General features: G+C 47.6%; 1 protein-coding gene across 2 annotated transcripts in view; it reads left to right on the top strand.

Annotated features, from left to right (window-relative positions):
* KDM6A (lysine demethylase 6A) overlaps positions 1-15,065 on the top strand; it is a 709,557-nt gene that overhangs the window by 262,087 nt on the left and 432,405 nt on the right. For both annotated transcript variants that reach the window (XM_069204190.1, XM_069204189.1), the window contains exon 12: positions 14,674-14,893. In XM_069204190.1, the coding sequence (XP_069060291.1) occupies positions 14,674-14,893 (220 nt within the window). The remainder of the gene's footprint in view (positions 1-14,673; positions 14,894-15,065) is intronic.

The raw sequence follows: 15,065 nt of genomic DNA, 5'->3' as shown, positions 1-15,065 counted from the left end.
TTAAGCATTTGTTGTACATTCACATAGACAATAAATGAGGTACACACACTCAGAGACAAATCCAGCCAATAGGTTTTGTTATAGAAAAATATCTTTTCTTAGTTTATTTTAAGAACCACAGGTTCAAATTCTACATGTAATATCTCATTTGAAAGGTATTGCAGGTAAGTACTTTGATCTGTTCACTTTTCTGGTTACACAAGCCCTCTCAAAAGCTGTGAACCACTTGGTGATGTCATCACCCTCTTCAAATTTTGTCACAATCCCTTTGGGGATTTTTAACATGTCAGGAGAATCTCTGACCCTATTTATATTGCTGCCACCATTGATGGGTCCTAGGCCCATCTCTTGTCTTTCCCTTTCTATGGCTAGGAGCTGTCTCTCTAAAGCCAATCTTTTGGCCATCCTGGCTAACAGGAGGTCATCTTCACTGAGAGCATCCTCAGTGATTTCAGAAATGTGGGACCCTCCTGTGAGGGACTCACTATTTCTGACTAACACAGTTGGAGACAGGACTTGAGGGGTCCTGTTCTCCCTATTTAGGACTGGAGGAGGGACATTGGCCTCCAAGTCACTAATTTCTTCCTCTGTGATGTCATCATCAGAGGGGTTGGCTTTTTCAAACTCTGCCAACAGCTCCTGGAGCTGAATTTTGGTAGGTCTGGAGCCAATGGTTATTTTTTTGATATTACAGAGAGACCTTAGCTCCCTCATCTTAAGATGGAGGTAAGGTGTGGTGTCGAGTTCCACCACCTGCATCTCTGTATCAGACATTATTCTGCTAAGAGTTGGAATACTTTTTTAAGAATCTAAAACTGTTTCTAGAATCTAATTCAAACTTTTAACAAACTTTTAAACTCTAAAAAGACAATGCTAAACAGGGACTTAACACACAAGGCCCTAGCAGGACTTTTAAGAATTTAGAAAAATTTCAAATTGCAAAAATCAATTTCTAATGACAATTTTGGAATTTGTCGTGTGATCAGGTATTGGCTGAGTAGTCCAGCAAATGCAAAGTCTTGTACCCCACCGCTGATCCACCAATGTAGGAAGTTGGCTCTGTATGCACTATTTCAAAGTAAGGAATAGTATGCACAGAGTCCAAGGGTTCCCCTTAGAGGTAAGATAGTGGCAAAAAGAGATAATACTAATGCTCTATTTTGTGGTAGTGTGGTCGAGCAGTAGGCTTATCCAAGGAGTAGTGTTAAGCATTTGTTGTACATACACATAGACAATAAATGAGGTACACACACTCAGAGACAAATCCAGCCAATAGGTTTTGTTATAGAAAAATATATTTTCTTAGTTTATTTTAAGAACCACAGGTTCAAATTCTACATGTAATATCTCATTTGAAAGGTATTGCAGGTAAGTACTTTAGGAACTTCAAATCATAAAAATTGCATGTATACTTTTCAAGTTATTGACAAATAGCTGTTTTAAAAGTGGACACAGTGCAATTTTCACAGTTCCTAGGGGAGGTAAGTTTTGGTTAGTTTTACCAGGTAAGTAAGACACTTACAGGGTTCAGTTCTTGGTCCAAGGTAGCCCACCGTTGGGGGTTCAAAGCAACCCCAAAGTCACCACACCAGCAGCTCAGGGCCGGTCAGGTGCAGAGTTCAAAGTGGTGCCCAAAACACATAGGCTAGAATGGAGAGAAGGGGGTGCCCCGGTTCCGGTCTGCTTGCAGGTAAGTACCCGCGTCTTCGGAGGGCAGACCCGGGGGGTTTTGTAGGGCACCGGGGGGGGACACAAGCCCACACAGAAATTTCACCCTCAGCGGCGCGGGGGCGGCCGGGTGCAGTGTAGAAACAGGCGTCGGGTTCGCAATGTTAGTCTATGAGAGATCTCGGGATCTCTTCAGCGCTGCAGGCAGGCAAGGGGGGGATTCCTCGGGGAAACCTCCACTTGGGCAAGGGAGAGGGACTCCTGGGGGTCACTTCTCCAGTGAAAGTCCGGTCCTTCAGGTCCTGGGGGCTGCGGGTGCAGGGTCTCTCCCAGGCGTCGGGACTTTAGGTTCAAAGAATCGCGGTCAGGGGAAGCCTCGGGATTCCCTCTGCAGGCGGCGCTGTGGGGGCTCAGGGGGGACAGGTTTTGGTACTCACAGTATCAGAGTAGTCCTGGGGTCCCTCCTGAGGTGTCGGATCTCCACCAGCCGAGTCGGGGTCGCCGGGTGCAGTGTTGCAAGTCTCACGCTTCTTGCGGGGAGCTTGCAGGGTTCTTTCAAAGCTGCTGGAAACAAAGTTGCAGCTTTCCTTGGAGCAGGTCCGCTGTCCTCGGGAGTTTCTTGTCTTTTCGAAGCAGGGGCAGTCCTCAGAGGATGTCGAGGTCGCTGGTCCCTTTGGAAGGCGTCGCTGGAGCAGGATCTTTGGAAGGCAGGAGACAGGCCGGTGAGTTTCTGGAGCCAAGGCAGTTGTCGTCTTCTGGTCTTCCGCTGCAGGGGTTTTCAGCTAGGCAGTCCTTCTTCTTGTAGTTGCAGGAATCTAATTTTTCTAGGGTTCAGGGTAGCCCTTAAATACTAAATTTAAGGGCGTGTTTAGGTCTGGGGGGTTAGTAGCCAATGGCTACTAGCCCTGAGGGTGGGTACACCCTCTTTGTGCCTCCTCCCAAGGGGAGGGGGTCACAATCCTAACCCTATTGGGGGAATCCTCCATCTGCAAGATGGAGGATTTCTAAAAGTTAGAGTCACTTCAGCTCAGGACACCTTAGGGGCTGTCCTGACTGGCCAGTGACTCCTCCTTGTTTTTCTCATTATTTTCTCCGGCCTTGCCGCCAAAAGTGGGGCCTGGCCGGAGGGGGCGGGCAACTCCACTAGCTGGAGTGTCCTGCTGGGTTGGCACAAAGGAGGTGAGCCTTTGAGGCTCACCGCCAGGTGTGACAATTCCTGCCTGGGGGAGGTGTTAGCATCTCCACCCAGTGCAGGCTTTGTTACTGGCCTCAGAGTGACAAAGGCACTCTCCCCATGGGGCCAGCAACATGTCTCGGTTTGTGGCAGGCTGCTAAAACTAGTCAGCCTACACAGATAGTCGGTTAAGTTTCAGGGGGCGCCTCTAAGGTGCCCTCTGGGGTGTATTTTACAATAAAATGTACACTGGCATCAGTGTGCATTTATTGTGCTGAGAAGTTTGATACCAAACTTCCCAGTTTTCAGTGTAGCCATTATGGTGCTGTGGAGTTCGTGTTTGACAGACTCCCAGACCATATACTCTTATGGCTACCCTGCACTTACAATGTCTAAGGTTTTGTTTAGACACTGTAGGGGTACCAGGCTCATGCACTGGTACCCTCACCTATGGTATAGTGCACCCTGCCTTAGGGCTGTAAGGCCTGCTAGAGGGGTGTCTTACCTATACTGCATAGGCAGTGAGAGGCTGGCATGGCACCCTGAGGGGAGTGCCATGTCGACTTACTCGTCTTGTCCTCACTAGCACACACAAGCTGGCAAGCAGTGTGTCTGTGCTGAGTGAGAGGTCTCCAGGGTGGCATAAGACATGCTGCAGCCCTTAGAGACCTTCCTTGGCATCAGGGCCCTTGGTACTAGAGGTACCAGTTACAAGGGACTTATCTGGATGCCAGGGTCTGCCAATTGTGGATACAAAATGAACAGGTTAGGGAAAGAACACTGGTGCTGGGGCCTGGTTAGCAGGCCTCAGCACACTTTCAATTGTAAACATAGCATCAGCAAAGGCAAAAAGTCAGGGGGCAACCATGCCAAGGAGGCATTTCCTTACATCATGTAACTCCCATTTCCAAGGGGAGAGGGTGTTGCCTCCCTCTCCCACAGGAAATCCTTTGTTCTGCCTTCCTCTGCTTGAGTTGGTCAAGCAACAGGAGGACAGAAAACTTTCTAAGGGTTGGCAGCAGTGCAGGCTGCCTGGAATACCCCAGAAGACTGGTAGGAGCAATGCTGGGGGTCCTTTAAGAAGCCCCCATAGTGCATGGAATAATACAACCAATACTGGCACCAGTATTGGGGTATGATTACGACATGATTGATAACAAACATGCCCAGGTTCGGAGTTACCATTATGTCACTGGTCACAGATAGAGACCTGTGTCCAGTACACGGGCAAAATGACTTCCTCGCACTTACGATATCCAGTGTAATGAAGCTGGAGTTCGTAGGGGGGCCTTTACTCATGCAGGGGTGCACTGACTCACCAGTACCTGCACCCCGCCCTCTGGGTTACGAGGTCCTACTATAGGGGTAACTTGCAGTGACCTGTAGTGAAGGGGTGCATGCACCTTTGCACGCAGGCTGCAATGGCAGGCCTGCAGACACCATCTGCAGGGTCTCTCGTACATGGCACAATACATGGTGCAGCCAAGGGGGAACCCCTGGTGCCCCAGCGCCTTGGGTACCTAAGTACCATATACTAGGGTAGGGGTCTCCAACCTTTTCTATGACAGGAGCTACTTTTGGTCAATTAATATCAACCTGGGCTATTCATGAATATTATCACTGTTAAAATATGACTAGGCCAGGATGAAATTTAAATTACACCAGCGTATTTTTGTGGTACGCTTGTTATAACATTAAAAATTACAGCATGTCATGTAATGAAATTGCACTGGAGTGCTGGATAAATGCAAACAGACGCAAGCACCCCTGTTTGCGGCAGCTGTGCTTTTTGCAATTTTTTGTGAAAACAGTATCCTAGCTTAAAAAATTGACAAGCGGGCACATTTTGTGCTAAAATATAGTGCTTAATGATAGATTTGCATTTCAATACTCTGTTCTTTACGTACGAAATCAAATTAGGCAGATTTTGCACAGCTCTAAAGATGACCACGTCCAATAAGATTGCCAATATAGATCACTCCTTGCAGCCCCCACTAACGCAAATCTACTCTTGCTTCTTCTGCCATTCTTAGTTGGCCTCATGTTAATTTGCACACTGTGATTGACAGAACGAGGTACACAACATAACTAATCTGTATTGGACATTGATGCTCTGCAAGGGAAAACATGTGGACATGCTACAGACCATCCGGCTACAGTGAACTGTCAGTGTGTGTTTGTGTGGAGACCTGACATTGGTTTTTTGATTTGGACTCCAAGGACCTTAAAATGTGACTCACTATCTCCTTCAGTTTGCCCAGACCTGCCCTTTGACCTACTGGCATGGGCTTCCACAAGCTACTTCGAGGTAGCTGGCGAGCTACTAGTAGCTCCCGAGCTACTAGTTGGAGACCCCTGTACTAGGGACTTATATGGGGGCACCAGTATGCCAGTTGTTGGGGGTATAAAGTTCTTAGCAACCAAATTTAGAGGGAGCAACTCCTGGGATGGGGTGGCCATCTGGGGCGAGGCAGAGATCAGTCTTTTGGGGATCAGGGCGACTAGCATTGAAAGCATTCCTTCCCTCTTTCAAGGGTAAAAGTGGTGCAGGTGTTCACGTACAACACCTCTGCCATGTGGTATTGCTACAAGCAGGGCGGGATGGGGTCGTGGACCCTTTTGTCAGGAGACACTGCACCTCTGGGCATGGCTGGACCATCATGGCATTTTCCTGGTGGTTCAAAATCTGGCGGTTCCTATGAACGCCAGAGTGGACAAACTCAGCAGTCAATACCTGATCGATTATTAATGGTGCCTCCTTCCGGACGTGGTGCAAGGTCTCTTTCAGAAGTGGGGAGATCCTTGGTTAGATATGTTTGCTTCCACAGAGAATGCACAATGTCAGCTATTTTGTGCGTTGGAGTTTTCAAGGCGGCACTTGCTCTGCAGTGCTTTTCGTCTTGAGTGGAGCTCAGGACTCCTTTCTGCCAATACCACTTCCGCCCAGAGTTCTCGAAGATCAAGAATGACCGTCCCAAGTCATTCTTGGGGCTCCGGACTTGGCACAAAGAGTATGATATCCCGAGCTCTTGAGCATGGGCATTGATCCTCCGATATGTCTGCCCCTTCTGGAGGATCCTCGTCGCAGCAGGAGAAAATGGTTCCCCACCTGAACCTGTCCAGTCTCCACCTTCTTGCATTGAAATTGAGAATCTGCACTTGACAGCTTTTGACCTTCCCTCTGAAGTCTGTAATGTTATCTTGGCAGCCAGACGTCCCTCCGCCAAAATAGTATGCTCTGTCGATGGAACAGGTTTGTGGCATGGGGCACAGACAAGTCTCTTGACCCCCTCTCTGCCCCTTTTTCTGAGGTTCTTTTGTTTGTTCATTCTCTGGCCCAGCAGGGCTCTGCTCTGGGCACCCTCAAGGGTTGTCTGTCATCATGACTTTCCTCAGAATGCCTGACACACCCTGCTTGGTTAAATCTCCCATTATTGGAAGATTTCTTAAGGGTCTTACCCATCTATTTCCTCCTTCCCCATTAATCATGCCCTATGGGATTTAAACATAGTTCTTACTTTTCTGATGTGTGCTCCTTTTGAGCCACTTGACAACAGCCAACTTTGTCTCCTTACTCTGAAAACAGTCTTTCATGTAGCTATCACCTCTGCCTGAATAGTGAGTGAGCTGCAGGCTGTCTTTGAAGCCACTTTTCATCTCCATCCACCTTGCCATGGTGGATAGTTATCAGGACTTCCTTTCTACCTAAGTTAGTAACACCCTTTCATGTAGGCCAGTCTGTCACTTTTCCTACTTTATATCCCCCCCCCCCCCCCCCCCCACATCCTTCTATGGTAGAGGAGAGACTCCAACTCCTATACCCAAAAAGAGCATTGGTGTTCTATCTAGATCGTACTGAAGCGTTCCGGGTGGATGATAAACTCTTTGTGGGTTATGTGGGTGTGAAGAAAGCTCAGGTATTGCAGAAGAGAACCATCTCTATATGAGTTGTTCTCCGCATTAAGATGTGGTACGCATTGGCTAAAAAGCAACCCCCAGAAGGTTTGCTTGTTCTCTGTACCAGAGCAACAGTTGCCTTCACTGTGTTAGCACACAGAGTTCCGGTCCTGGACATCTTCCAGGTAGCAGCATGGGCATCCTTGCACACGTTTACCAAATACTACTGCTTGGACAGTCACGTCCGAAGGGACGGGTACTTTGTCCGTTAGGTCTTGCAGGACTTCCTAGTTTGCACTTGGTTCGCAGCCTCTCCTCTGGGGATGGTGTAGCTTGGGTATCTATTCTAAGGTACAGAATCTGCAACTGGAAGTCTCTATCAGATGTACAAGTTACTTGCCTTCGGTAACTAATTGTCTGGTAGAGACATTTTAGTTGCAGATTACTTACTGACCCTCCCATCCTCGCCACTCTGCAAACTGATTTTATGGACATGGACTTCCCTTTTCGGGCCATAGTTGTGGCGCACCAGAGTCAGTGTTCTTCATGGCTCTGCTCTTCTGGCTTGGAAAGCCGTGGGGGAAAAAAAAAAAACTGACAGTGCGCAGGGGTGGTGCCTTTATAGGACCTCCAGTGTCATATCTGGCGACCACGATGCCGACGGCAGACACAGTCTCGTCCGACGTCATCCAATGGCGCGCAGGGGCACTGCTTGAAAAAAAATCTCCAGATCCAGACAGACACCTGGGTAAAATTCTAAGGTATGGAATCTGCAACTAGAATGTCTCTACCAGATAATTTGTTAACAAAGGTTAGCGACTTGTTCATCAGCTGGTTAAAAAAAATAAAAATCTTTCAAAGAGAACTTTGTAGTAATTCTCAAAGGGATTTAGGCTTTTGTTGAGAAGCTCATAATGTTGTCTAGAGGTTCTTTCCTAAAAAGGTTAGCTGGTAGCAACTTGGAGAATGAGTGTTTGTGGTAGAGTTCATTCAGTGTTAGATATATGTAGTTTCAGGTACTTTTTAGTAGAATACCAAGCAGTGACAACCTGTGAGGTGTGGACTCTGCATTTAAACACATCATTGAGCTCTGACTGTCCATGATGCAGTATTCCCTTTTGATTCAGCATCCATGCACTAGCGTCAGTCTTCACTCTTAGTATTTTTTTTTTTTTATATATATATATATGTTCGGTGGCATGTGTAGCTGAAGATACACATGTTGTGCATAGTCCGCCGTCTGGTGTTGGGTCGGAGTGTTACAAGTTGTTTTTGTTCGAAGAAGTCTTTTCGAGTCCCGAGACCGAGGGACTCCTCCTCCTTTGTTCCATTGCGCATGGGCGTCGACTCCATGTTAGATTGTTTTTTTTCCGCCATCGGGTTCGGACGTGTTCCTTTTCGCTCCGGGTTTCGGGACGGAAAGATAGTCTTAACTTCGGAAAACTACGTCGGTATTGTTTCGCTCGGTATCGGGTAAGAATAGAATCGACACCGAATCGTTAAGAGCTCCGGTAGCCCTTTGGGGTAATTTCGATCCCCCGTCGGGGCCTGGTCGGCCCGACCGCGTTTAACATCGACACTGATGGAACGGACCCCGTTCCGATTCTGTCCTAAATGCCACAATAAATATCCAAATACAGACCAACATTTGGTCTGTAACTTGTGCCTGTCGCCCGAGCACAAGGAAGAAACGTGTGAGGCCTGTCGTGCGTTTCGGTCCCGAAAAACGCTCCGTGACCGGCGAGCCAGAAGATTGCAGATGGCGTCCACTCCGACAGGACACCGAGAGTTCGAGGGACAAGGAGAAGAAGAGGAAGCCTTCTCCATCCATGAATCGGACTCGGAGGAATTCGACGTCGAAGAAACCGTGAGTAAGACGTCGAAGCAAGCACCACACAAGAAAACAGACAATGCCCAGGGGACGCCACTGCCAACAGGCCATGGCTCAACCCATAAAGTAGGTGACCGTCCATCGGCACCGAAAAAGGCCGAACTGGTGCCGAGATAGTCCGACTCTGGTCGAGACACAGGCACGCAGCAATCTCGGGACCGAGAAAGTGCTGCCGAAAAAGATCGACGCTGAGACAGCGGAACCGAAGCTGCTCGACGCAGAGACAGCGGCAACGAGGAAGATCGACGCCGAGAAAGCTCGACACCGAAAAAGAAAAAATTCGGCTCGGAGCCGAAAACAAGCAGAGACACAGTTTTGGTGCCAAAACGACCAGCAACCGAACCAACTGCCAGCTCATATACAGAGGAACAATCACTGTCCTCTCAAATGCGCAAACACAGATTTGAAGAAGAGTTACAGACCACTGATGACCATGGACAGCGGACCCCACCAGTTGGTTGACGTTGTCTTGAGGTGCCTGTGGATGCAGGCGAGTGACTCCTTCACTCCAAGGGAGGTTCCTTCGTACTTCCTGGTGCAGACAGTCGTTGGGACCCTGGGGGATGCACAGCCCTTGATGCTGCAGAATTCTTGCAGGATCTGGAGGAACAATGTTACAGTGGAAGCCTTCCCACCAGAAGCAGGCGTATTTCATTTTCAAAGCAGACCAGCAGTGGTTCCAGAGGCCAGGAGCTAAAGCTGTCTTTCAGAGAGTTCCTTGGAGAGTCTTGCTCATCGAATCTGAGAACCTACCCATGTGGAGCCCTTAACCCTAAAAGGGGGTTGATCACTCCCTGAAGTGACCCATCTATCAGAGGGGGTCATGGATGTCATCTACCTGCCCTAACCAGTCAGATGCTCCCAGGGGCCTCTGCACATGTTGTTTTCAAGATGGTCAGAATCAAGTGGCCACCTGGCAGAGCTCTGTGCACGTCCATAGGGTAGGAGCTGGACAGTGGGGTGGCCACTCCCCTGTCCTTTGTGTAGTTTTTTGCCAGAGAAGGAATAGGGGGATTCTTAACTGGTGCAAACCAGTCTCTCGTGCAGTCTGGTGGTGCTCAGAGGCCATCCCACCCCAGCACTTAGACACCTAATACAGAGGGAGAGGTGGCCACATCTCTCTCTTGCAGGAAATCCTTTATTCTGCTCCTCTGGCCTGAAGCTCCCTCACAAGCATGAGGGCAGAACAGTGTCTGCAGCAGCCTGGGCTGGCAGCTAGTCCCCGTAAGGCTGTACAGCAGACCTGAGGGATCCTCTGAGGAACACCCAGAGTACATGGCATCATGCAACTAACACTGGAATCAATGGTTTTGCATTATTCCAACATGTTTGATACCAAACATGCCTCTGTTCGGAAAAGCCATTATTTAGTTGGACCACTCGTGTTGGTAAGTGTCCACTACATACCTTATGGACATGGATAAACTATTAAGATGAACTTTGTATTCCCTTTACAGCCTATTATACTGATATATACTGCTCACTATAATACCGTGGGACTCCCACTTCGAAGGGGAATGATTCAAGCATGTGAATCTATGAAGATACCAATACTGGAAAACGGGGATTGCAGGTAAGTAACAAATTCTATCCATGGACTCTCCTGGGCGTTATATTGTTTTCTTAAAGTGATAACGTTCGAGAATAGTGCTCCCTTTAGGGAGCTGATGCAAGTTTAATTTCTTGAAGCAAATTGAGTATTCATTAAAATTTTCAGACTCATCTGAAATGTCGGGGGAGGTGCTCAAAGACATCCTGTCCTGTAAGACCTTGAATCAACATTGACATTTTCCTCTTAGAACTAAATGAGATACCAGACACCGTTGTCAAATGACTGAATACATTTTTCACACTTTTGCCACCATACAGGAGGATCTCCAGGGGTGGCAAGAAAAACGCTGGTGCAGTAACATTTTACATTTTAAGGAAAGAATAAGAGAAACAGTAAAGCACAGTGATGAAGAAAGAATTTGGAAGTGATAAGGAGAGAGCGCCACACTGGTGTTCGATGTCAATACCAAACTGTTCCACTGTAAAGAAAGATATCACCGGTATCCAAATTAATACCAAAAGGTTTCCAGTCCTAGAAATTAAATAAAACCAACCAAATCCCTCCAATAGAGATATCCACAGAGATATGGAAACTGCTGCTCAGTCAATTAAACTCCATAATATCTCCAGTAAGTTCTTGAAATTGTCTCAGATTAATTATCCAAATCCTGAAATAGCACCAGGACCGTAGAATCAATCCGTGAGTACTTGAATTCACATTCTACAGAGATTCCTCACCTCCTCCTCCTCTGCTTTCCACTTCGGGGCGTTTTGAATGGTGGAGTTTTGTTTTCCAATCCATGATTCAAGATGGTTATCCAAACGGGCGCTCTCCAACGGGACCTTACTTGATGATGCGCACAGCAGACATGTGGTTTGTGCATAGTATGAGGGTGTTGCTTGGCAACGAGACCACATACAGATACATACGTCAGGCATGTGGTTTGCACACCTCCTTTCTATTTTCAGGCTTGTCATTTTCGGAAATCTACAACACGTGCCTTACAATGGTCCAGCTGCATGAGCACCCTCTCGGTGACAACGGCAGATATACATCAGTTAATAATTCTGAAAGCGGGCAAAAATGCTGCTAGTATACTCACAATGTCGTGTTTTTAGTGTTTAATTCTATAAACTCCAAGTTACAGGTAATGGAGTGTGTCCTAAATACCAGGTACTTAATTTGTTCATTTATACTAGGTTGCTCATTATAACTGTTAAATTCCAAGACGATACAGACACTGTTTGTAGGAAGTTGGCTCTGTATGCACTATTTCAAAGTAAGGAATAGTATGCACAGTCCAAGGGTTCCCCTTAGAGGTAAGATAGTGGCAAAAAGAGATAATACTAATGCTCTATTTTGTGGTAGTGTGGTCGAGCAGTAGGCTTATCAAAGGAGTAGTGTTGAGCATTTGTTGTACATACACAGGCAATAAATGAGGAACACACTGAGACAATTCCATGCCAATAGGTTTTTGTATGGAAAAATATATTTTCTTAGTTTATTTTAAGAACCACAGGTTCAAGATTTACATGTAATACTTCAAATGAAAGGTATTGCAGGTAGGTACTTTAGGAACTTTGAATTAGCAAAATAGCATATACAGTTTTCACATAAATCACATATAGCTATTTTAAAACTAGACACAGTGCAATTTTCAACAGTTCCTGGGGGGAGTAAGTGTTTGTTAGTTTTTGCAGGTAAGTAAACCACCTACGGGGTTCAAGTTTGGGTCCAAGGTAGCCCACCGTTGGGGGTTCAGAGCAACCCCAAAGTTACCACACCAGCAGCTCAGGGCCGGTCAGGTGCAGAGGTCAAAGTGGTGCCCAAAACGCATTGGCTTCAATGGAGAAGGGGGTGCCCCGGTTCCAGTCTGCCAGCAGGTAAGTACCCACTTCTTCGGAGGGCAGACCAGGGGGGTTTTGTAGGGCACCGGGGGGACACAAGTCCACACAGAAAGTACACCTTCAGCGGCACGGGACGGCCGGGTGCAGTGTGCAAACAAGCGTCGAGTTTTCAATTGAAATCAATGGGAGGCCAAGGGGTCTCTTCAGCGATGCAGGCAAGGGGGGGGGGGCTCCTCGGGGTAGCCACCACCTGGGCAAGGGAGTGGGCCACCTCGGGGTCGCTCCTACACTGGAGGTCGGATCCTTCAGGCCCTGGGGGCTGCGGGTGCAGAGTCTTTACCAGGTGTTGGATCTTAGAAGCAGGCAGTCGCGGTCAGGGGGAGCCTCGGGATTCCCTCTGCAGGCGGCTCAGGGGGGGCAACTCTGGCTACTCACGGTCTCGCAGTCGCCGGGGAGTCCTCCCTGAAGGGATTGTTCTCCACAAGTCGAGCCGGGGGCGTCGGGTGCAGAGTGTCAAGTCTCACGCTTCCGGCTGGAAACGCAAGTTGTTTTAAAGTTGCTCCTTTGTTACAAAGTGGCTTTTTGGGTGAACAGGGCCGCTGTCCTCGGGAGTTCTTGGTCCTTCTAGATGCAGGGCAGTCCTCTGGGGATTCAGAGGTCGCTGGTCCCTGGGGAGAGCGTCGCTGGAGCAATGTCTTTAGAAGGAGGGGAGACAGGCTGGTAGAGCTGGGGCCAAAGCAGTTGGTGTCTCCGTCTTCTCTGCAGGGTTTTTCAGCTTAGCAGTCCTCTTCTTCTTAGGTTGCAGGAATCTGAGTTCCTAGGTTCAGGGGAGCCCTTAAATACTAAGGTCTGGGGGGTTAGTAGCCAATGGCTACTAGCCCTGAGGGTGGGTACACCCTCTTTGTGCCTCCTCCCAAGGGGAGGGGGGCACATTCCTATCCCTATTGGGGGAATCCTCCATCTGCAAGATGGAGGATTTCTAAAAGTCAGTCACCTCACCTCAGGACACCTTAGGGGCTGTCCTGACTGGCCAGTGACGACTCCTTGTTTTTCTCATTATCTCCTCCGGCCTTGCTGCCAAAAGTGGGGCCGTGGCCGGAGGGGGCGGGCAACTCCACTAGCTGGAGTGCCCTGGGGTGCTGTAACAAAGGGGGTGAGCCTTTGAGGCTCACCGCCAGCTGTTACAGTTCCTGCAGGGGGAGGTGTGAAGCACCTCCACCCAGTACAGGCTTTGTTACTAGCCACAGAGTGACAAAGGCACTCTCCCCATGTGGCCAGCAACATGTCTGGAGTGTGGCAGGCTGCTAAAACCAGTCAGCCTACACGGGTAGTCGGTTAAGTTTTTAGGGGGCACCTCTAAGGTGCCCTCTGGGGTGTATGTTACAATAAAATGTACACTGGCATCAGTATGCATTTATTGTGCTGAGAAGTTTGATACCAAACTTCCCAGTTTTCAGTGTAGCCATCATGGTGCTGTGGAGTTCGTTTTTGACAGACTCCCAGACCATATACTTTTATGGCTACCCTTCACTTATAATGTCTAAGGTTTTGCTTAGACACTGTAGGGGCATAGTGCTCATGCACTTATGCCCTCACCTATGGTATAGTGCATCCTGCCTTAGGGCTGTAAGGCCTGCTAGAGGGGTGACTTATCTATACTTCATAGGCAGTGTGAGGTTGGCATGGCACCCTGAGGTGAGTGCCATGTCGACTTAGTCTTTTTATCCCCACTAGCACACACAAGCTGGCAAGCAGTGTGTCTATGCTGAGTGAGAGGACCCCAGGGTGGCATAAGATATGCTGCAGCCCTTAGAGACCTTCCCTGGCATCAGGGCCCTGGGTACCAGGGGTACCAGTTACAAGGGACTTACCTGGATGCCAGGATGTGCCAATTGTGGAAACAAAAGTACAGGTTAGGGAAAGAACACTGGTGTTGGGGCCTGGTTAGCAAGCCTCAGCACACTTTCAATTCAAAACTTAGCATCAGCAAAGGCAAAAAGTCAGGGGGTAACCAGGCCAAGGAGGCATTTCCTTACACTGTTGTAGTATTTGAGAATTTTACTTAATTGACAAGAGATCATATGGACCCCGTCCACAAGCATCCTCCAGCGGTCTGTCCTTCAGCAAGATTGGCCTCAACATTCTGACTTGTAGGCAACACTTGGTGATGCCATTAATGTTAAGCACCCAAGTCTAATTTTAGGGATGCACTCAAAAGGTGGAGCTTTTGTATAAGGACATATCTACACTTTTTACTGTTAATGTTGTGGAGACTTCCAGCCTGAGATAGGGGGATAATTCGCCAATGTCCAATTTATCCAAGATAAGTAGTCCCAGAGAATTGTAGTTGCAGGTAAGCAACTTATTTCCTCATCTATAAGGGATCGGAGGGCATGGCACTGTTGCAGTTTGTCAAATTGTGCTCTTGATTGTTCCACTTGAACATACGCTTTTAATAACATGTCTCGGTTGAGAGTAATGCTTATTGGAAAAAACTTTAAATGTGTTAACTTTTTCTGAAATTGCATTTTTGGTCAGTGGAGATGTGTAGTTGCTGATTACAAATACAACAGACTAAAATGTATTTAGTTACAACTAGCCAATGTAAAATCAGTGAGCTCTGTTTGCTGTGATTCTGTTTCAGTGTGCTGTATCAGCAGCAGAATCAGCCAATGGATGCTTTACAGGCCTACATTTGTGCTGTTCAGTTAGATCATGGTCATGCTGCAGCTTGGATGGATCTAGGCACACTGTACGAGTCCTGTAACCAACCTCAGGATGCTATTAAATGCTACTTGAATGCAACCAGAAGCAAAAATTGTAGTAATACCTCTGCACTTGTAGCACGGATTAAGTATTTACAGGTAAAGCATTATGCTTTCTAATATATTTAATTAGCTGGGTTAGTTTGGAGGGGTGGGGGGGCTAGAATCTGCTGAATATTTAATTTCATGAATCTGTTTTGTCACTGTGTTCCATATGTCAAGCACCTTGTAATGTTTACATTTTAGTTGTTCATTTATGCATAATTGTTTA

Source organism: Pleurodeles waltl, chromosome 8, assembly GCF_031143425.1.
Source record: "Pleurodeles waltl isolate 20211129_DDA chromosome 8, aPleWal1.hap1.20221129, whole genome shotgun sequence".
Lineage (NCBI taxonomy): Eukaryota > Metazoa > Chordata > Amphibia > Caudata > Salamandridae > Pleurodeles > Pleurodeles waltl.
The sequence above is the reverse complement of the archived record's forward strand: the minus strand, read 5'-3'. Positions and strand labels throughout refer to the sequence as shown.